General features: G+C 45.9%; 1 protein-coding gene across 7 annotated transcripts in view; it reads right to left on the reverse strand.

Moving 5' to 3' along the window:
* The window catches only part of LOC143764740 (germ cell-specific gene 1-like protein), a 156519-nt gene that overhangs the window by 75378 nt on the left and 58500 nt on the right, over positions 1–22641 (reverse strand). For all 7 annotated transcript variants that reach the window (XM_077250652.1, XM_077250649.1, XM_077250651.1 and 4 more), the window contains one exon: positions 12110–12787. In XM_077250652.1, coding sequence (XP_077106767.1) covers positions 12110–12434 — 325 coding nt within the window. In that variant the 5' untranslated portion in view covers positions 12435–12787. The remainder of the gene's footprint in view (positions 1–12109; positions 12788–22641) is intronic.

A 22641-nucleotide genomic window follows, 5' to 3' on the forward strand; every position in this document is an offset into this window, starting at 1 on the left:
GGGCTGGCCCAGCCATGTGAGTACGTGGGCATCGGCCCTCAGCCGGCGGGCTAGCTGTCGGGCCTCGGCCGCAGCCACACGTTCTGCAGACAGCGGCAACGGGGGTCGACCCATGGGTGGCTCTGCGAGGGTCAGGCCCGGCAGCGTTGGCGTCTCTGAGGTTGTCTCGGGTTGCGCAGCCTCAGGTCGGGCCGGGTCAGCTCCGCGTGGTGCTCCTGGTGTCGCCATCTTTATTTTTCCTCCAATGTCCTCTTTTCGCGGTCTCTTTCGTGGGCGGCCCCGTCCCCATGGCCTCCACCCTCCAACCAGGATCAGGAGGCGGACCTCGGCTGTTGACGGGCACGTCCTCAGGGCACAGAAATACTTAGACTGGGCGGCCATTGCTGTTCGCGCTCTCCAGCTTGCCTACGCCCACTTCACGCCCCTCCTCTCTCCCTGCGCTCTCCTCAGCGCTGCAATGGCGGCGGATTTTGGCGGCAACTGGCGCAACACAGTCTTTGCAATAAAGTACAGTCCAAGCACAGTAAATCACAGTCTCTAGGCACACATGACCTGATTCTTCAGGCTTAAGTAGATCCTGTTCGTGACGCCAAGTTTGGAGCGCCCCCACACCGCCGCAGGGCCGAGGGGTACCCGGAGCCGGGCCTCTAGGTCTCAGTCCTGGGGTTGTCACGGTGGCTAGACCCGGTCCGTGGCCCTGTCCGTCAGTGGGGGACGTCCGGTGAAATAAGTGGTGATAAGGGTGGTGTAGCGGTGCAGTTGTGGGGTGCAGGTCGCGGTAAATAACGAGGACACCAGGTTGCAGTCTTTTTACCTCTTTACTGGAGATCTCTGAGTCCTCAGTCCAGAATACGGTTCACCAGGCTGCGCAAGTCCGGCCGGTCCAATGGCACCTCCAGAGTTCTCTTCACAGGTGGAAATCAGTGCCTTCCTTCTTAGCGCTGTGTGTTGTAGTCCTTCCCTGCTGTGCTCACGGAAAGTACCCCACAATTGTTGTGTCTGTTTCTTAAGTTCCCTCACAACTCGATTAACTGGTCTTCTGCTAATCTTCCGTCCCTTCCTGATGTTACAGTAAGAACGGCACCCGTTTGTCAGGTAGGCCTGGAGTTCTTCCGGGACCCTAGAGACGCCTGTTATGACCCCAATGGCGAGGGTCTCAGAGGAACGTGGAAGTCTGCAGAATACAAAAATCCAGCTCATAGGGCAGTGGTAACTGGGTTGACCATATATCTACTCCTAACGCCAACACTAGAAGTAGCCGGGGATCATTCCTACGTTGATTCTAGATGACACGCGCCAGCCGGAGAATCTAGCTACCCCTAGTAGAGGAAAACAAAGACCTTTCTTGCCTCCAGAGAAGGGGATCCCAAAGCTGGATAGAAGCCCCCCACAAATAATAACGGTGAGGTAAGAGGAAATGACAAACACAGAAATGAACCAGGTTTAGCACAGAGAGGCCCGCTTACTGATAGCAGAATAAAGAAAGGTAACTTATATGGTCAACAAAAACCCTATCAAAATCCACACTGGAAATTCAAGAACCCCCGAACCGTCTAACGGTCCGGGGGGAGAACACCAGCCCCCTAGAGCTTCCAGCAAAGGTCAGGATATAGATTTGGAACAAGCTGGACAAAAATACAAAACCAAAACAAATAGCAAAAAGCAAAAGGCAGACTTAGCTGATATAACTGGAACCAGGATCAGTAGACAAGAGCACAGCAGACTAGCTCTGATAACTACGTTGCCAGGCATAGAACTGAAGGTCCAGGGAGCTTATATAGCAACACCCCTAACTAACGACCCAGGTGCGGATAAAAGGAATGACAGAAAAACCAGAGTCAAAAAACTAGTAACCACTAGAGGGAGCAAAAAGCAAATTCACAACAGTACCCCCCCCTTAGTGAGGGGTCACCGAACCCTCACCACGACCACCAGGGCGATCAGGATGAGCGGCATGAAAGGCACGAACTAAATCGGCCGCATGAACATCAGAGGCGACCACCCAGGAATTATCCTCCTGACCATAGCCCTTCCACTTGACCAGGTACTGAAGCCTCCGCCTGGAGAGGCGAGAATCCAAGATCTTCTCCACCACGTACTCCAACTCGCCCTCAACCAACACCGGAGCAGGAGGCTCAGCAGAAGGAACTACAGGCACAATGTACCGCCGCAACAAGGACCTATGAAATACATTGTGAATAGCAAACGACACAGGAAGATCCAGACGAAAAGACACAGGATTAAGGATTTCCAATATCTTGTAAGGCCCAATAAAACGAGGTTTAAATTTGGGAGAGGAGACCTTCATAGGAACAAAGCGGGAAGAAAGCCATACCAAATCCCCAACGCGTAGTCGGGGACCCACACCGCGGCGGCGGTTGGCAAAGCGCTGAGCCCTCTCCTGTGACAACTTCAAGTTGTCCACCACATGATTCCAGATCCGCTGCAACCTATCCACCACAGAATCCACCCCAGGACAGTCAGAAGGCTCCACATGACCCGAAGAAAAGCGAGGATGGAAACCAGAGTTGCAGAAAAAAGGCGAAACCAAGGTGGCGGAACTAGCCCGATTGTTAAGGGCAAACTCAGCCAACGGCAAGAATGTCACCCAATCGTCCTGATCAGCAGAGACAAAACACCTCAAATAAGCCTCCAAAGTCTGATTGGTTCGCTCCGTCTGTCCATTAGTCTGAGGATGGAAAGCAGACGAAAACGACAAATCAATGCCCATCCTACTACAAAAGGATCGCCAGAACCTGGAAACGAACTGGGATCCTCTGTCTGACACAATATTCTCAGGGATGCCGTGCAAACGAACCACGTTCTGGAAAAACACAGGAACCAGATCGGAAGAGGAAGGCAGCTTAGGCAAAGGAACCAAATGGACCATCTTGGAGAAGCGATCACATATCACCCAGATAACGGACATGCCCTGAGATAGCGGAAGATCAGAAATGAAATCCATGGAGATATGTGTCCAAGGTCTCTTCGGGACAGGCAAGGGCAAGAGCAAACCGCTGGCACGAGAACAGCAAGGCTTAGCTCGAGCACAAGTCCCACAGGACTGCACAAATGACCGCACATCCCTTGACAAGGAAGGCCACCAAAAGGACCTGGCCACCAGATCTCTGGTGCCAAAAATTCCCGGGTGACCTGCCAACACCGAGGAATGAACCTCGGAAATTACTCTGCTGGTCCACTTATCCGGGACAAACAGTCTGTCAGGTGGACAAGACTCAGGCCTATCAGCCTGAAATCTCTGCAACACACGTCGCAGATCCGGAGAAATAGCTGACAAGATAACTCCATCTTTAAGAATACCAACAGGATCAGCGACTTCAGGAGCATCAGGCACAAAGCTCCTAGAAAGAGCATCGGCCTTCACATTCTTTGAACCTGGTAAATACGAGACAACAAAATCAAAGCGGGAGAAAAACAATGACCAGCGGGCCTGTCTCGGATTAAGGCGTTTAGCAGACTCGAGATACATCAGATTTTTGTGATCAGTCAAGACCACCACACGATGCTTAGCACCCTCGAGCCAATGACGCCACTCCTCAAATGCCCATTTCATGGCCAACAACTCCCGATTGCCCACATCATAATTTCGCTCGGCAGGCGAAAACTTCCTAGAGAAAAAGGCACAAGGTTTCATAACAGAGCAACCAGGGCCTCTCTGCGACAAAACGGCCCCTGCTCCAATCTCTGAAGCATCCACCTCAACCTGAAAGGGAAGTGAGACATCGGGCTGGCACAAAACAGGCGCCGAAGTAAACCGGCGTTTCAACTCCTGGAAAGCCTCCACGGCAGCAGGAGCCCAGTTAGCTACATCGGAGCCCTTCTTGGTCATATCCGTCAAAGGTTTCACAATGCTAGAAAAATTAGCGATAAAACGACGGTAGAAGTTAGCGAAACCCAAGAACTTCTGAAGACTCTTAACTGACGAGGGCTGAGTCCAATCAAGAATAGCTCGGACCTTGACTGGGTCCATCTCCACAGCAGAAGGGGAAAAAATGAACCCCAAAAAGGGAACCTTCTGTACACCAAAGAGACACTTTGAGCCCTTGACAAACAAAGAATTTTCACGCAAAATTTTAAAGACCAACCTGACCTGCTCCACATGCGAATCCCAATTATCAGAAAAAACCAAAATATCATCCAGATAAACAATCAAAAATTTATCCAGATACTTCCGGAAAATGTCATGCATAAAGGACTGAAAAACTGAAGGCGCATTGGAGAGCCCAAAAGGCATCACCAAGTACTCAAAATGACCTTCGGGCGTATTGAATGCGGTTTTCCATTCATCACCTTGCTTAATGCGCACAAGGTTGTACGCACCACGAAGGTCTATCTTGGTGAACCACTTGGCACTTTTAATCCGGGCAAACAAGTCAGACAACAGCGGTAAAGGATACTGAAATTTGACAGTGATCTTATTTAAAAGCCGATAATCAATACAAGGCCTCAAAGATCCGTCCTTTTTTGCCACAAAAAAGAATCCCGCACCAAGAGGGGAAGAAGACGGACGAATATGTCCTTTCTCCAGAGACTCCTTGATATATGAACGCATAGCGGTATGTTCAGGTACCAACAGATTAAACAGTCTTCCCTTAGGAAATTTACTGCCTGGGATCAAATCTATAGCACAGTCACAGTCCCTATGAGGAGGCAGTGCACTGGACTCAGACTCACTGAAGACATCCTGATAATCAGACAAATACTCAGGAACTTCCGAAGGCGTAGAAGAAGCAATAGACACAGGCAGGGAATCCCCATGAATACCACGACAGCCCCAACTAGAGATTGACATAGCCTTCCAGTCCAGGACTGGATTATGGGTCTGTAACCATGGCAGCCCTAAAACAACCAAATCATGCATTTTATGTAAAACCAGGAAACGTATCACCTCGCGGTGTTCAGGAGTCATGCACATGGTAACCTGTGTCCAATACTGCGGTTTATTTGCTGCCAATGGCGTAGCATCAATACCCCTAAGAGGAATAGGATTTTCTAATGGTTCAAGAGTAAAACCACAGCGCTTAGCAAATGACAGATCCATAAGACTCAGGGCAGCACCTGAATCAACAAACGCCATGACAGGATAAGACGACAGTGAGCAAATCAAAGTTACAGACAGAATAAATTTAGGTTGCAAATTACCAACGGTGACAGGACTAACAACCTTAGCTATACGTTTAGAGCATGCTGAGATAACATGTGTAGAATCACCACAGTAGTAGCACAAGCCATTCCGGCGTCTATGAATTTTCCGCTCATTTCTAGTCAGGATTCTATCACATTGCATTAAATCAGGTGTCTGTTCAGACAACACCATGAGGGAATTTGCGGTTTTGCGCTCCCGCAACCGCCGGTCAATTTGAATAGCCAGTGCCATAGCATCATTCAGACCTGTGGGAATGGGAAAACCCACCATAACATTCTTAATGGCTTCAGAAAGGCCATTTCTAAAATTAGCGGCCAGTGCACACTCGTTCCAATGTGTCAGCACGGACCATTTCCGAAATTTTTGGCAATACACCTCAGCCTCGTCCTGCCCCTGAGACATAGCCAGCAAGGCCTTTTCTGCCTGAATCTCAAGATTGGGTTCCTCATAAAGTAAACCGAGCGCCAGAAAAAACGCATCAATATCAGCCAATGCCGGATCTCCTGGCGCCAGCGAAAAAGCCCAATCCTGAGGGTCGCCCCGTAAGAACGAAATAATAATTTTTACTTGCTGAGCAGAGTCTCCAGATGAACAGGGTCTCAGGGACAAAAACAATTTACAATTATTCCTGAAATTCCTAAACTTAAACCTGTCTCCGGAAAACAGTTCAGGAATCGGTATTTTAGGTTCTGACCTAGGATTTCTGATAACATAGTCTTGTATGCCCTGCACACGAGTAGCCAGCTGGTCCACACTTGTAATCAAGGTCTGGACATTCATGTCTGCAGCAAGCATAGCCACTCTGAGGTAAAGGGGAAGAAGAAAAAAAAAACAAAAAAAAAACTCAGAATCTTCTTTATATAATCCCTCTTCTGCAATGCATTAAACATTTAATACTGGCCTGGCAAACTGTTATGACCCCAATGGCGAGGGTCTCAGAGGAACGTGGAAGTCTGCAGAATACAAAAATCCAGCTCATAGGGCAGTGGTAACTGGGTTGACCATATATCTACTCCTAACGCCAACACTAGAAGTAGCCGGGGATCATTCCTACGTTGATTCTAGATGACACGCGCCAGCCGGAGAATCTAGCTACCCCTAGTAGAGGAAAACAAAGACCTTTCTTGCCTCCAGAGAAGGGGACCCCAAAGCTGGATAGAAGCCCCCCACAAATAATAACGGTGAGGTAAGAGGAAATGACAAACACAGAAATGAACCAGGTTTAGCACAGAGAGGCCCGCTTACTGATAGCAGAATAAAGAAAGGTAACTTATATGGTCAACAAAAACCCTATCAAAATCCACACTGGAAATTCAAGAACCCCCGAACCGTCTAACGGTCCGGGGGGAGAACACCAGCCCCCTAGAGCTTCCAGCAAAGGTCAGGATATAGATTTGGAACAAGCTGGACAAAAATACAAAACCAAAACAAATAGCAAAAAGCAAAAGGCAGACTTAGCTGATATAACTGGAACCAGGATCAGTAGACAAGAGCACAGCAGACTAGCTCTGATAACTACGTTGCCAGGCATAGAACTGAAGGTCCAGGGAGCTTATATAGCAACACCCCTAACTAACGACCCAGGTGCGGATAAAAGGAATGACAGAAAAACCAGAGTCAAAAAACTAGTAACCACTAGAGGGAGCAAAAAGCAAATTCACAACAGACGCCCCTCTCCCGCAATTGCCCCCCAAGACTTCATAGGTGATATGTGGTAGACAGCCCGCCTGAGACTGACTGTCCTGCCGCTGTTTGGAGTATGGCTTAAAGCTGTATCTTATTCCACTCCCTCGGCGTTCCGGCCACCGGTAATGCGCCTCAGCAAGGTGCTGCCTCTTTCAACAAAACCCCTGCTGGTATTCTCCTTCTGCTTGATCTCGTTTCTCACTCAGCACAATCTATCTCGCTTCTAGTCCTTTCTTGGGCACCGCCGCTATGCTGAGCAGGCACGGTCCCGTTACGTTCTTTCCAATGCCAAGCCTCTGCCAGGATCCCACCCCTGGCAGAGACCCTACTGTCTCTTCCTCCACAACACCCTCTCTCACTAGGTGTTGCTTCGTTCAATCCAGTCAGCGTTCTGTCTAACTTCCTGCCTGACCCCCAGTTTACCCACTATGGTGGGGAGTGGCCTAATGAATAGCACCCTTAGCTCCCCCCGGAGGCCCTGCTGTGAAACATATTGGTGTCTGTGATACCTGTTCAGAGGAACTCCTTCAGTGCCATCGAACGCACCATGGCTCCCCTTAGTGGCGGAGCCACAGTACTGCAACGACCAGGACTCTGGGGCGCTGCATATGCATGGGTGGCACTGGCTCATCTCCCATCCCCCCATATGCGTGGCTCATCGGCTCTCATCTTGCACGGCTCATCTCTCCCCCTGGCCCCCTCCATGCATGGCTCATCGGCTCCCCGCCGCACCCATCTTGTATGGCTCGGCTCCCCGTCCTCCTTCATCCTCCCCCAGTCCTCCCTGGCTGTCATCATACTCACCTTTTCCACACCGCGCAGAACGGAATCCTTCACCTCTGTCCCAGCACAGCACCCTTGTCCTGTGTAAGCGGTCACGCGGTACCGCTCATTAAGGTCATGAATATGCATCCATATTCATCACCTTAATTAGCGGTACCACGTGACCGGTCACACAGGACGATCTGCCGTCGCTGAGACCAGACCAGGCATCGCTGGAGTAGGTGAGTATGAATCATACTGTATGATGTCGGCAAGGAGGCAAGCGGGCGGGCGGGGATTTAAAGGTGACCCAGGCCCGGACTTTATAACAAAAAAACCCCCTGCTCTGGTGCCACCCCCCCCCGCATCATCCCGCCCTAGGCACGTGCCCTCAAGTACCTAGTGGCAAATACGGCCCTGCTTTTAATATAAGTTTTACATTATGTTACATACATCATTTATAGAATGTGGTTTTATGTTTATCGATTAGAACAAAGTTAATGGAAACCTGTGGGATACCCCGTTGCCTCCACTCCAGCAGCATTCAGCCATGTGTGATTAATCTCCCCTTACCAGCCCTGTATAACATCATTCATATAAATAAATGCTTTAAAAAACGCTTTATAACCTCCGCTTTCCCTATGCTAATGAGGGCTTTGACTAGTCAATGCGGCGTTAGTTCCCCAGAGTAGACAGCCCTCTTTTCTTGTCATCAGGGCCCTGTGGCTGAATGCTGCCGGAGTGGAGGCCACAGGGAATCTGACAAAGAGTCAATGAGGCTCAAAGAGAATAGATTTAGAAAATACTTTGTCTAAAAACAATATTCGGCAAGTCTCACACGTCCAGATATTTCCGGTACCTGAAGAAATGGTCCCAGAGCTATCCGTGTCCGTGTGTGCACGTAGGCCATCCGTGTGTCATCCTTGTGCTATCCGTGTGTCCGTGTTTATTGTCCGTGTGCTGTCCGTGTATTGCAACAATTTGTTTCAATTTTAACCCTATGACTTAAAAAAGAACACGGACGGCATCCGTGTGCGGTACGTGTTTACACGCACCCATTGACTTTAATGGGTACGTGTGATCCGTGCGCTCCCACGAACACTGACATGTCTCCGTGTTTTGCACATGGACATACAGTCCATGAAAACACGCTGACATGTGCAGAGACACATTTATTTTAATGTGTCTACGTGTGTCAGTGTCTCCGGTACGTGAGGAAAGTGTCACCACACGTACCGGAGCCACTGAAGTGTGAAACCGGCCTTAGGGTACGTTCACACAGGACGTTTTTGCGGTTTTTTTTTCTGCAGCAAAACCTGATCTTCTTGGCAGGAAAGAAGCTGCAGCAAAAACGCAGGTTTAGGTGCATTTTTTGTTGCGGATTTGGTTCGTTTTTGTGCAGTTTTTTCCTTTCTCTTTGTCCATGCTAATGTCCTTGACTTTTCAGCAGCAAAAACGCAGCAAATAATGATACCTGCGTTTTTGCAGGGTTTTTTTCAACACCCATTCAAGTCAATGGGTGAAAAATGCTGAAAAAATGCTGAAAGAAGCTCTATGTCCAAAAAATGCAGCAAAGCACAAAATCCTGATCACACAAAAAACCAATGTGTGTGCATGAGATTTCTGAAATTTCATAGGCTTTGCTAGTACTGTAAAAAGCAGCTGAAAATTAGCAGAAAAAACACCCTGTGTGAACTTACCCAAAGGCTATGTTCACACATTTTGTTTTCACTGCAGAATTTTCTGCAGGCATAACCTGCTTTCTTGGTGGTAAAGAAGCTGCTTACAAAAAGCAGGTTTTGCCGAGTTTTTGCTCTGGTTTTTTTTGCTATGTTTTTGTGGTCTCTTGTGCATGTTGAGAAAGTTTAGTGGCCCAAAAAAATCATGATGCAACATACTTAGGTTTTTGCATAAAAAGCGCCGCAAAATACTGATACCTTGCTGAATAGTTGCTGAATATTTGCTGCATTTTTGCACGTACCCATTGTTTCCTGTGGTTAAATAAACGCTGAAAGAAGTGACATGCTGCAGTCTGCAAAAACGCAGCAGGTTTTCCAAATCAGTCAAGAAAAAAAAACAATGTATGTGCATGAGATTTCTAAGATCCCATAGACTTTGCTGGTGCTGTAAAACGCAGCTTAAAATTTGCATAAACAAGCAAAAAATGCTGCAAAAACACAACGTGTGAAGATACCATTAGAGGGGGTTGTATTAATGCTATTGAACTACAGCTTGTATTGCACCTTTTCTGGTTAACAAAAGAAAATCCCTTTTATAGAGCTCAGTTAGAAAAGCGTAATATACACTCACCGGCCACTTTATTAGGTACACCATGCTAGTAACGGGTTGGACCCCCTTTTGCCTTCAGAACTGCCTCAATTCTTCGTGGCATAGATTCAACAAGGTGCTGGAAGCATTCCTCAGAGATTTTGGTCCATATTGACATGATGGCATCACACAGTTGCCGCAGATTTGTCGGCTGCACATCCCAAAGATGCTCCATACAAGGCAGGATGGATCCATGCTTTCATGTTGTTTACGCCAAATTCTGACCCTACCATCCGAATGTCGCAGCAGAAATCGAGACTCATCAGACCAAGCAACGTTTTTCCAATCTTCTACTGTCCAATTTCGATGAGCTTGTACAAATTGTAGCCTCAGTTTCCTGTTCTTAGCTGAAAGGAGTGGTACCCGGTGTGGTCTTCTGCTGCTGTAGCCCATCTGCCTCAAAGTTCGACGCACTGTGCGTTCAGAGATGCTCTTAGGCCTACCTTGGTTGTAACGGGTGGCGATTTGAGTCACTGTTGCCTTTCTATCAGCTCGAACCAGTCTGCCCATTCTCCTCTGACCTCTGGCATCAACAAGGCATTTCCGCCCACAGAACTGCCGCTCACTGGATTTTTTTTCTTTTTCGGACCATTCTCTGTAAACCCTAGAGATGGTTGTGCGTGAAAATCCCAGTAGATCAGCAGTTTCTGAAATACTCAGACCAGCCCTTCTGGCACCAACAACCATGCCACGTTCAAAGGCACTCAAATCACCTTTCTTCCCCATACTGATGCTCGGTTTGAACTGCAGGAGATTGTCTTGACCATGTCTACATGCCTAAATGCACTGAGTTGCCGCCATGTGATTGGCTGATTAGAAATTAAGTGTTAACAAGAAGTTGGACAGGTGTACCTAATAAAGTGGCCGGTGAGTGTATGTACATGTGCTGTCCGTGTGCGCCATGGACCGTACGCAGAGAGCACACACATCCATTACAGCCAATGTGCCAGTGCAGACGGCTGATTTACCACATGGACCAATTGTCTGCTTGTAAACATTGCAGCATGCATTACTTTGGTCTGATTTACAGGCCAGACTAGATCATGTAAATGGCAGGCAGCTCCTGCACTCGTTCGATACCTGGACAAGCAAACGGAGCCAGTAACATACACAATTTGTGGACACGACTCGCCTGGGTTTTTGTCTTAACCCGACCTTAAAGAAGCACTGTTCTCAACAAAGTTTATATCCTTTTAATATATTGCAATCATCATATTATATGGCACTGTGCACTTACAATTGCTCATTTTGCCTTTCTACCCAGCAAATTCTTTTCTTTTCTCTGCTGTGGAAACAGGAAGTCTCTTGTCCCTGCATTTATCATTCCCCTCTTCACCTCCTGACCCAGCTGCTCTCTCCTACCTCCTGTCAGGGACATTTGCAGTGACTCATGAGTCATACTGGGAAAATTGACCTCCTGTTTCTACATAGAGCTTAGAAGGATTCAGCTCGTCACTTTTTAGATATAATGGAAAACAGAAGAATTATCTGGTAAAAAGGTAAAGTGAGCCATTATAAGCAATAAGTGATATATAATATGACTGCACTATATTAAGAGCATAAAACCTTTGATGGGAGGAGGAGGTGTGCCTCTTTAAACTATAGCAGGTGTCTGATTCACTGGCGTAGCGATAGCGGAACACGTGTTGGGGTGCTGTGAGGGGGTTGTGGTGTGTGCTATCTCTGGTCAGTATCAGGTCTAACATTAGTCAACTACCTCTTTGACCCCTTACACGATCTTTACGTTTGACTCTGTGCAATAACTATTGATCTGTATACTGGATCTAATGAATTTATTTTTTTGCCACTAGACATTTGTATTCTGTTCATCATTCTTTTCTCACCAGCGTGTTATATTTTATTCATTTGAACTTATATCTGTATGCACAAGTGCATGTTAATATCTACCATTAAATGAATATTTATGATCCAGCACTGTATTTTTCAGCTTTGGCACATCCCTCTACTCTTTATTATTCATTTTTATTCATGTAATTTGTTCTTTATTAATTCATTTTGATGAGAACAATATAACTAAAAGCATAAAGTGATTTGTATCCTACCGCTGCGTGCCTCTTGTATACAGTGTTGTAGGTTTTATAGCTTGTGTTGCCCTGAATTCTCTTTACCAGATATCATGCTGGTCACTGCTTTTGATTTACTTACCCCCTTGGTGCTTTTCGCAGGAGAACCAAAAGCCAGTGTGGAAGTATTTGAAGGCATACTTGTCGTCCCCCGTCTCCCAGTTGTAGTGAACGACGTTCTGGTCCAATGTCCCATTGATGTCAGTTGCGTCGCTGTTTGTGGCGGTGCTGTTTAGACTTAGCACTTGGCAGTTTTTACTTTTCACTGCTGACAAGCAGGGCGGTTTCACAACTTTGTGAGTTCCTTCACACCAGTAACTTGTAAAGAAAGCTGCCACAGAGAAGCTCAAAGCCAGTAGATTGAGCACCACCGAGAGGAGTGACCTGTTCTTCCTGCTTAATTCCATACTGAAGATGACACTATATATCCATGAGCGTTTGCATGCAATTTTCCATTGACTTCACTTCCATGTGTTCATGCCTTGCTGGAAACCATCTCACAGGTCGTTTTAATTTCAGAGGAAGTATTTTTCTTGCAAGTCATGACCAATCAGTAAGCTGTGTACATATTTTTTTGTGAATTTGGTTAATAGATATTTTGTCGTCATCTATAAACTTCTGAGAGATACAGTACTAAAAATGGAAAAGCGTTTTACTGTGTATTCAAGAATGAAGTTACTTGCATAGGTGTAGAGGACAAAACTCGCTTTTCCTGAAACATTTTTGAGGAGTGTGTCAGTTTGATTGTTTTAAGCACTTTCTGAAATGGAAAGAAAAATATGGAGAGCGTAAATAAAAATGTTCTCAGTGGTTTCATTGACTATGTACAATCTGCATCAATCTAAAGAACAGTACACAGCATGGTTTAAGAAAATCACTTGTGATTAGGGTTGAGCGACCTTTAGTTTTTTAGTGTCGAGTCGGGTTTTGTGAAACCCGACTGTCTTAAAAGTCGAGTCGAGTGAAATCGGCCGACCACCGTGAAAAGTCGGGTTTCGGCCGAAACACGAAACCCAATGAAGGAAATTTTTTTTTTTTTAATTCTCTCTCTCTCTGTCTCTCTCTCTCTCTCTCTCCCCCTCCGTCCCAGCACAGAAAATTTCGTATTGCACATTCCAAATCCCTACTGCGCACAAGCGATAACATGACGAAAGGCGTTCACTCCCCTAAGACCTATGTCATCACTCTGCCCACGCTCATTCATTGGCTGAAAAAATGGCGCTAAACGCGTCATACGAAACGCGACTTTGGCGCCAAGATCGCGTACCGCATGGCCGACCCCACACAGGGATCGGGTCGGGTTTCATGAGACGCCGACTTTGCCAAAAGTCGGCGACTTATGAAAATGAACGACCCGTTTCGCTCAACCCTACTTGTGATTCCCCAGTCTGGTTTCATAAGGTCGATACTATCATCAGATCTCTTCTATTAGGGAGCAGCAACGCTCATATAATACTGGAAAATCTAGAGGTGATTACACAAGTGGACTCTTCTCCAGGAATAACTTCCTGTATGTATCAAGGACTTCTTATTAGTTTCCCGAACAGGTTTCCTCCATCTCTTTGATAGTGCAAAGATTAGCATCAATGTCAATAAATGCAGCCCCATCGCAAGTCACATCTTCATTTGTTATACAGATTTGGCAAAAATTATAAATCCTACTAATAATTTGGGAGACTACCATATAGAAAAAAGCCATAAAAATCAATATATCAGTAATATTTAATAAAACAATTAAAAATTAGTTACACAAGACAAAGGACTGCACCAAACGAGGACACAATATCTAGTAAGGGGGTGAGTAGGTTGTGCAGGCGAGACAACAAGATCAAAATAATGGCGGGACTGTGATTATCATATAGAATGAATACTTGTATAAATGCTATAATGCAGTGAAGAAAAAAATGACCGATCTGCTAGACGGAGCATAACCTAAAATACGGCATGCAGAAACAGCTCCATGGTCAGTGAGGGGAACAGAAGCGGTCAGTAATTGTAACATCGCAATGGCAGACTAACGGAAGTAGAAACAATGCTGGTTAGAGAAATGTTAGATAATACCGCCAGCTGGGATGATGCCCACCCACAAGCTAAGGCTTGTGCAGACATGTGTATCTGGGAGGGAGAATCTGAGTGGGAGAATCACGCCAGTTTTTAGGCTGTGCTCAGTTTAGCTGCTTGTCCTGTGTTTTTCACTGCACTGTAGGATTTTTACTTTTCTATACAAGTATTCATTCTATTATGTCTGTGGCTCAGTGGTTACCACTGCAGCGCTGGAGTCCCGGGTTCAAATCCCACCAAGGAAAACATCTGCAAGGAGTTTGTATGTTCTCCCCGTGTTTAGGTGGGTTTCCTCCGGGTTCTCCGGTTTCCTCCCACATTCCAAAGACAAGATAGGGAATTTAGATTGTGAGCCCCATCGGGGACAGCGATGATGATGTGTGCAAACTGTAAAGCGCTGCGGAATATGTTAGCGCTATCTAAAAATAAAGATTATTATTATCATCTATAGGGTCTGATATTTGTTGCTCTTTTGCACTCTCCTCTTTTACTATACCTAGTTTAGTCCACTCTAATCTTCAGGTTTGTTCCTGAATGTAAATTTGGATAATTGATTCTACAAAACACCAGCCCTCCCTCATGATATTGGAATGACAGATTTGTATCTTTGCCCGAGGTGTCACATCAATAGAGTACAGTGATACATATGATGAGGAATGCCCTTGGCTTGAAAGATAATGGCACAGGAAAGTACATATACAGTAATATATGAAATACAGGCCAACAATTGTCTGCACTGCCTCTTAATATCATAAGAGATTAAACCTAAAATATTTTTTTTCTTTATCCATGGGAAAACCATGTATGCACGAAACAAGGTGCCATAGGCAAATTTGAGAAAATATGGAGAGAGAATGTGGTTGAGCCAACTTACACAAGATACTGTAGAACGTTTTGGGGCATTGGAGAGTTTGAACTAAAGCAATGGATTATTGTCTTAGGCTACTTTCACACTAGCGTCGTACGACGCACGACGAATTGCGTCATTGCGACGTACCGACGCTAGCAGTGAAAGCGCCGCAGAACTGGGGCAGCGGATGCTGTTTTACAACGCATCCCCTGCCCCATTGTGAGGTGCGGGGAGGAGGGGGCGGAGTTCCGGCCGCGCATGCGCGGTCGGAAATGCTGGACACGATGCACCAAAAAACGTTGCATGCAACGTTTTTTGGTTGCGACGGTCCAACGCAACATGACGCAACCGTCGCACGACGGTTGCGACGTGTGGCAATGCGTCACACTGCGTCGCTAATGCTAGTCTATGGAGAAAAAATGCATCCTGCAAGCACTTTTGCAGGATGCATTTTTTCTACAAATTGACGCATAGCGACGTGCAGTCCACGACACTAGTGTGAAAGTAGCCTTAAACAAATATATGGATGATTTATGAGGGATGTAGAATAATTTCACGGTGCATGAATGTACTTTCTGAATGTCATAATATATGTTCCTTTGCAGGTTAAGCAAAACATGGACTCTAAACAGAATAAAGATTTCTCACAAAGAGCGGCAATTCCGTGACATGTAATATTGTGGAAGCAAGCGCTTATTGGTAGTTACATTTTGTGTGTGGGAGAGGGGTACCAGTGTGATTTTGGGTATGAAATGTTTGTCCTTGTAATATATTAAAACTGCAGTACAAAATACTGAATACAAAAATTGGTATCATGTATGTGTTGACTTCTCTGTAAAGCTTCACATTACAGATATGTCCTGTGTCATACTAGAGATGAAACCAAACCAGCTATGTAGACACTCATAACCCAACTTAAAAAACGAGGAACAAACTCACTATTCATTTTTAACAGTAACTAATCACCCAATGCAAGTAAAAAGAAATTGTACCCTAAGTCCAATTTCAGAGGACCTAATTTTAAAAGCGCATTACAATGTACCCCCTTATTTATCTTCTAGAGATGTAAGACCATACAGGATTAGATCATGAGGATACTTTTTGGGGAGGAAGGGATGATAGTACTAATCTAAAGTGGAACCACAGATGTTTTCAAAAGAATATTAACACTAATCTCAATATGAGAGAGGTCCATTACCTGGCAAGAGTTTATTACTTGTAATTCCACTTACGGTACATCCTGTATGAAATGTTTTTGTCATTGTGGCGACTTCGATGTTGAGAAAACAGAAGAATCAGGAAACTATGTAGGGAAACTTAGACCGCAATATATACATTTTAGTGCTGTTACAGGTAATGGATGTACTTTACTCATCTTTTATATACAGTATATGTGATGCCTTGTGTTTAGTAAGAAAAGAAAAGCATAATTGTTTTACACTGGTAGATTCTTGATTTGAAAATTACATTAATGCTAATGCTAATTGCCAGGCTCGGACTGGCCCACAGGAGAACAGGTGAATCCTCTGGTAGGCCCTCCACTCCCGTACATGAGCTGTAGTTGATTCCCTTTATTGTACACGTTATTCACTACGTACTGACAGACAACATCTTATCATTTTCCCAAATTTACCCAATTTATTATGTAGAAGTAGAGATAAAATTCTAAATGAATGTAATGTAATATTTGCATTTCACTGAACAGTGAAATCCCAGAATCAGTGTTAGGCTACTTTCACACTAGCGTCGTACAACGCACGTCGCAATGCAACGTGGCGACGTACCGACGCATGGCAACACAAGTCTCATTCATACTAAAATAAAGACAAGACAAAATTTTGTGGAATAAAATTGGCCGTGATGTTTATTCTTGGGTAACTTAAATCGTATCAGTAAAAATACCAATTGAACGATTCATATAAAAACCAAACATTCCAAGACTCCATTAAACAATCCACCCAGAAACTGGGTGATTTTCCCACAATATAAACATCACGACAAGGAGAATATTACAAGGGGGGGAGGGTGGGCTCTTCTTTTCTTCAGCACTCGCCTCAGAATGCCTCAAATCTGCCATAACAGGCTTTAACCCCTTCCCGACCTTTGACGCCACGTAGGCGTCATGAAAGTCGGTGCCAATCCGACCTGTGACGCCTATGTGGCATCATGGAATGATCGCGTCCCTGCAGAGCGGGTGAAAGGGTTAACTCCAATTTCACCCGATCTGCAGGGACAGGGGGAGTGGTACTTCAGCCCAGGGAGGGTGGCTTCACCCCCCCGTGGCTACGATCGCTCTGATTGGCTGTTGAAAGTGAAACTGCCAATCAGAGCGATTTGTAATATTTCACCTAACAACTGGTGAAATATTACAATCCAGCCATGGCCGATGCTGCAATATCATCGGCCATGGCTGGAAACACTGATGTGACCCCCCCCACCCCACCGATCGCCCCCCCAAGCCACCGATCTGTGGTCCGCTCCCCTCCGTCTTGTGCTCCGCTCCCCCGTCCTCCTGTCCGCTCCCCCCGTGCTCCTATGCTACCCCCCGTGCTCCTACGCCCCCCCGTGCCCCGATCTCCACCCCCTTATACTTACCGAGGCTCCCGGTGTCCATCCGTCTTCTCCATGGGCGCCGCCATCTTCCAAAATGGCGGGCGCATGCGCAGTGCGCCTGCCGAATCTGCCGGCCGGCAGATTCGTACCAGGTATAGTTTGATCACTGTGATAAAACCTATCACAGTGATCAAAATAAAAAAAATAGTAAATGACCCCCCCCTATATCACCCCCATAGGTAGGGACAATAATAAAAAAATGAAAATATTTTTTCTTTTTCCACTAGGGTTAGGGTTAGAACTAGGGTTAGAACTAGGGGTAGGGTTAGGGGTAGGGTTAGGGATAGGGTTAGGGTTAGGGCATGTGCACACAGTGCGGATTTGGGTGTGGATCCGCAGCGGATTGGCCACGGATCCTGTTGTGAATTCTATTTTTGGGCTCCCTCTAGTGGTCACAAGCGGTACTGTGTAGTGTTGTCTTTCGGCAGGTTGGCTGCATCAGCTGGTTCGTTATCCTTGGTTGGTTTCCTATTTAGCTCACCTGGAGACTCAGTTCCTTGCCTGCTATCAATGTATTCAGTGCTCTTCAGATTCCTTGTGGCTACCTTGCTCCCAGTCTCTCCAAGACAAGCTAAGTTTTTGTTTGATCATTTTTTGATTATCAGTGTTCATTTTGTTTTTAGTCCAGCTCGCTAAAATGTGATTTCCTTTTATGCTGGTTGCTCTAGGGGACTGAGTTTCTCCCCCCACACCGTTAGTTGGTGTGGGGGTTCTTGAAATCTCAGAGTGGATATTTTGTAAGGGTTTTTTACGGACCGCATAGATTCCCTTTTCTATTTTCTGCTATCTAGTATTAGTGGGCCTCATTTGCTGAATCTGCTTTCACCCCTGTGTATGTGCCTTCCTCTTACCTCACCGTTATTATCTGTTGGGGGCTTCTATATCTTTGGGGATTATTTCTCTGGAGGCAAGAGAGGTCTTTCTTTCTCTCTAGGGGTAGTTAGTTCCTCAGGCTGGCTCGAGACGTCTAGGATTTTTAGGCACGTTCACCGGCTACTTCTAGTGTGTTTGGATAGGTTCAGATTTGCGGTCAGTCCAGTTTGCCACCTCCCTAGAGCTTGTCCTATGTTTGTTACTTAGCTGGAGTAATTTGTGATTCTCAACCACTAAGGATCATAACAGTATAGCAGGCCAAAAAGTGTTTAATGCATCGCAGAAGTGGGATAAAAAGAAGACCTGAGTACATTTTTTTTTTTTCCTCCCGCTTTTCCTTTGCTGCAGTCTATTTAGCTTCTTTCATCCCCTTGAACTCTGGGTGGTTTTGAGCTCAGCTGCAGACATGAATGTTCAGACTCTGACTTCTAGTGTGGATCATCTTACTGCACGGGTGCAAAGTATTCAGGATTTTGTTATTCGTAGCCCTATGTCAGAACCAAAGATACCCATTCCTGAGTTGTTTTCTGGAGATAGATCTAGGTTTCAAAATTTTAAGAATAATTGTAAGTTATTTCTATCTCTGAGACCTCGTTCCTCTGGTGATTACGCTCAGCAAGTTAAAATTGTTATCTCCTTGTTGCGTGGCGACCCTCAAGATTGGGCTTTCTCTCTGGCGCCAGGAGATCCTGCTTTGCTTAATGTAGATGCATTTTTTTCTGGCTCTTGGACTGCTTTATGAGGAGCCTAATCTTGAGAATCAGGCAGAAAAAGCGTTGCTGGCTATCTCTCAATGTCAGGATGAAGCAGAGGTGTATTGTCAAAAATTTCGGAAATGGTCGGTGCTTACTCAGTGGAATGAGTGTGCCCTGGCTGCAAATTTCAGAGAAGGTCTTTCTGAGGCCGTTAAGAATGTTATGGTGGGGTTTCCCACCCCTACAAGTCTGAGTGATTCTATGGCTTTAGCCATTCAGGTTGATCGGCGTTTGCGGGAGCGCAAATCTGCTCATCCTTTGGCGGTATTTTCTGGACAGAGACCTGAGTCTATGCAATGTGACCGATCTCTGACCAGAATTGAGCGACAAAGTCATAGACGTCAAAATGGGTTGTGCTTCTACTGTGGTGATTCTACTCATGTTATCTCAGCATGCTCTAAACGCTTAAAAAAAATCGCTAAACCTGTCACCATTGGTACTATACAGCCTAAATTTATTTTGTCTGTTACTTTGATTTGTTCTTTGTCATCCTACCCGGTTATGGCTTTTGTGGATTCGGGTGCTGCCCTGAATCTGATGGATTTGTCGTTTGCCAGGCGCTGTGGTTTTGTCCTGGAGCCTTTGGAATTTCCTATTCCTCTGAGGGGAATTGATGCTACGCCATTGGCTGAGAATAAGCCTCAGTATTGGACGCAAATGACCATGTGCATGACTCCCGTACATCAGGAGGTGATTCGCTTTCTCGTTCTGCATAATTTGCATGATGTTGTCGTTTTGGGTCTGCCATGGCTGCAAGCTCATAATCCAGTTTTAGATTGGAAAGCTATGTCTGTGTCAAGTTGGGGTTGTCAGGGAATTCATGGCGATACTCCGTTGGTGTCTATTGCTTCTTCCACTCCTTCTGAGGTCCCTGAGTTTTTGTCTGACTACCAGGATGTATTTGATGAGCCCAGGTCCAGTGCCCTGCCCCCTCATAGGGATTGTGACTGTGCTATAAATTTAATTCCTGGTAGTAAATTCCCTAAGGGACGACTTTTTAATTTGTCTATACCAGAGCATGCCGCGATGCGGAGTTATATAAAGGAGTCTTTGGAGAAGGGACATATTCGCCCATCCTCTTCCCCTCTTGGTGCAGGATTTTTTTTTGTGGCCAAGAAGGACGGTTCTTTGAGACCTTGTATAGATTATCGTCTTCTGAATAAAATTACAGTCAAATTTCAGTATCCTTTGCCACTATTGTCTGATTTGTTTGCTCGGATTAAGGGTGCCAGTTGGTTCACCAAGATAGATCTCCGTGGTGCGTATAACCTTGTGCGCATTAAGCAGGGAGATGAATGGAAAACAGCATTTAATACGCCCGAAGGCCATTTTGAGTACTTAGTGATGCCTTTTGGACTCTCTAATGCTCCTTCTGTGCTTCAGTCCTTCATGCATGACATCTTCCGAGAATATCTGGATAAATTTATGATTGTTTATTTGGATGACATTTTGGTCTTTTCTGATGATTGGGAGTCCCATGTGAAGCAGGTCAGGATGGTGTTTCAGGTCCTGCGTGCTAATGCTTTATTTGTGAAGGGCTCAAAATGCCTCTTCGGAGTACAGAAGGTCTCCTTTTTGGGTTTTATTTTTTCTCCTTCGACTGTGGAGATGGACCCAGTCAAGGTCCAGGCTATTCATGACTGGACTCAGCCCACGTCTGTTAAGAGTCTTCAGAAGTTCTTGGGGTTTGCTAATTTTTACCGTCGTTTCATCGCTAATTTTTCTAGCGTGGTTAAACCTTTGACGGATTTGACCAAGAAGGGTTCTGATGTGACTAATTGGTCTCCTGCGGCCGTGGAGGCCATTCGGGAGCTGAAGCACCGGTTTTCTTCAGCTCCAGTCTTATGTCAGCCAGATGTCTCTCTCCCCTTCCAGGTCGAGGTTGATGCTTCTGAGATTGGAGCAGGGGCTGTTTTGTCGCAGAGAAGCTCTGATGGCTCTGTGATGAAGCCATGTGCTTTCTTTTCAAGAAAGTTTTCGCCTGCCGAGCGGAATTATGATATTGGTAATCGGGAGTTGTTGGCTATGAAGTGGGCATTTGAGGAGTGGCGACATTGGCTCGAAGGAGCTAAACATCGTGTGGTGGTCTTGACTGATCACAAAAATCTGATTTACCTTGAATCTGCCAAGCGCCTGAATCCTAGACAGGCTCGTTGGTCGTTGTTTTTCTCCCGTTTCAACTTCTTGGTCTCATACCTGCCTGGTCCGAAGAACGTGAAAGCTGATGCACTTTCTAGGAGTTTTGTGCCTGACTCTCCGGGAGTTTCTGAGCCGGCTGGTATTCTCAGAGAGGGAGTGATTTTGTCTGCCATTTCCCCAGATTTGCGACAAGTGCTGCAGAAATTTCAGGCGGATAGACCTGACCGTTGTCCACCAGAGAGACTGTTTGTCCCAGATAGATGGACCAGCAGAGTTATTTCCGAGGTTCATTCTTCGGTGTTGGCGGGTCATCCTGGGATTTTTGGTACCAGAGATTTGGTGGCTAGGTCCTTCTGGTGGCCTTCCTTGTCGCGGGATGTGCGTTCCTTTGTGTAGTCTTGTGGGATTTGTGCTCGGGCTAAGCCTTGCTGTTCTCGTGCCAGCGGTTTGCTTTTGCCTTTGCCTGTTCCGAAAAGGCCTTGGACACACATTTCCATGGATTTTATTTCGGATCTTCCAGTATCTCAGAAAATGTCTGTCATCTGGGTGGTGTGTGATCGTTTTTCCAAGATGGTCCATTTGGTGCCCTTGCCTAAGTTGCCTTCTTCCTCCGATTTGGTTCCTCTATTTTTTCAGAATGTGGTTCGCTTGCACGGCATTCCTGAAAATATTGTGTCTGATAGAGGATCCCAGTTTGTGTCCAGGTTTTGGCAGACTTTTTGTGCTAAGATGGGCATTGATTTGTCTTTTTCGTCGGCCTTCCATCCTCAGACTAATGGCCAAACCGAACGAACTAATCAGACGTTGGAAACTTATTTGAGATGTTTTGTTTCTGCTGATCAGGATGATTGGGTGACTTTTTTGCCTTTGGCCGAGTTTGCCCTTAATAATCGGGCTAGTTCTGCTACTTTGGTTTCACCTTTTTTCTGCAATTCTGGTTTCCATCCTCGTTTTTCCTCGGGTCAGGTTGAGTCTTCTGACTGTCCTGGGGTGGATTCTGTGGTGGATAGGTTGCAGCAGATTTTGAACCATGTGCTGGACAATTTGAGGTTGTCACAGGAGAAGGCTCAGCGCTTTGCCAACCGCCGCCGCGGTGTGGGTCCCCGACTTCGTGTTGGGGATTTGGTGTGGCTGTCTTCTCGGTATGTTCCTATGAAGGTCTCCTCTCCTAAATTCAAGCCTCGCTTCATCGGTCCTCATAAGATCTTGGAAATCCTTAACCCGGTGTCTTTTCGTTTGGATCTCCCAGCATCGTTTGCCATTCATAATGTGTTCCATAGGTCTTTGTTGCGGAGGTATGTGGTACCTGTGGTTCCTTCTGTT

Source organism: Ranitomeya variabilis, chromosome 4 (genome assembly GCF_051348905.1).
Source record: "Ranitomeya variabilis isolate aRanVar5 chromosome 4, aRanVar5.hap1, whole genome shotgun sequence".
In the NCBI taxonomy this organism is placed as follows: domain Eukaryota; kingdom Metazoa; phylum Chordata; class Amphibia; order Anura; family Dendrobatidae; genus Ranitomeya; species Ranitomeya variabilis.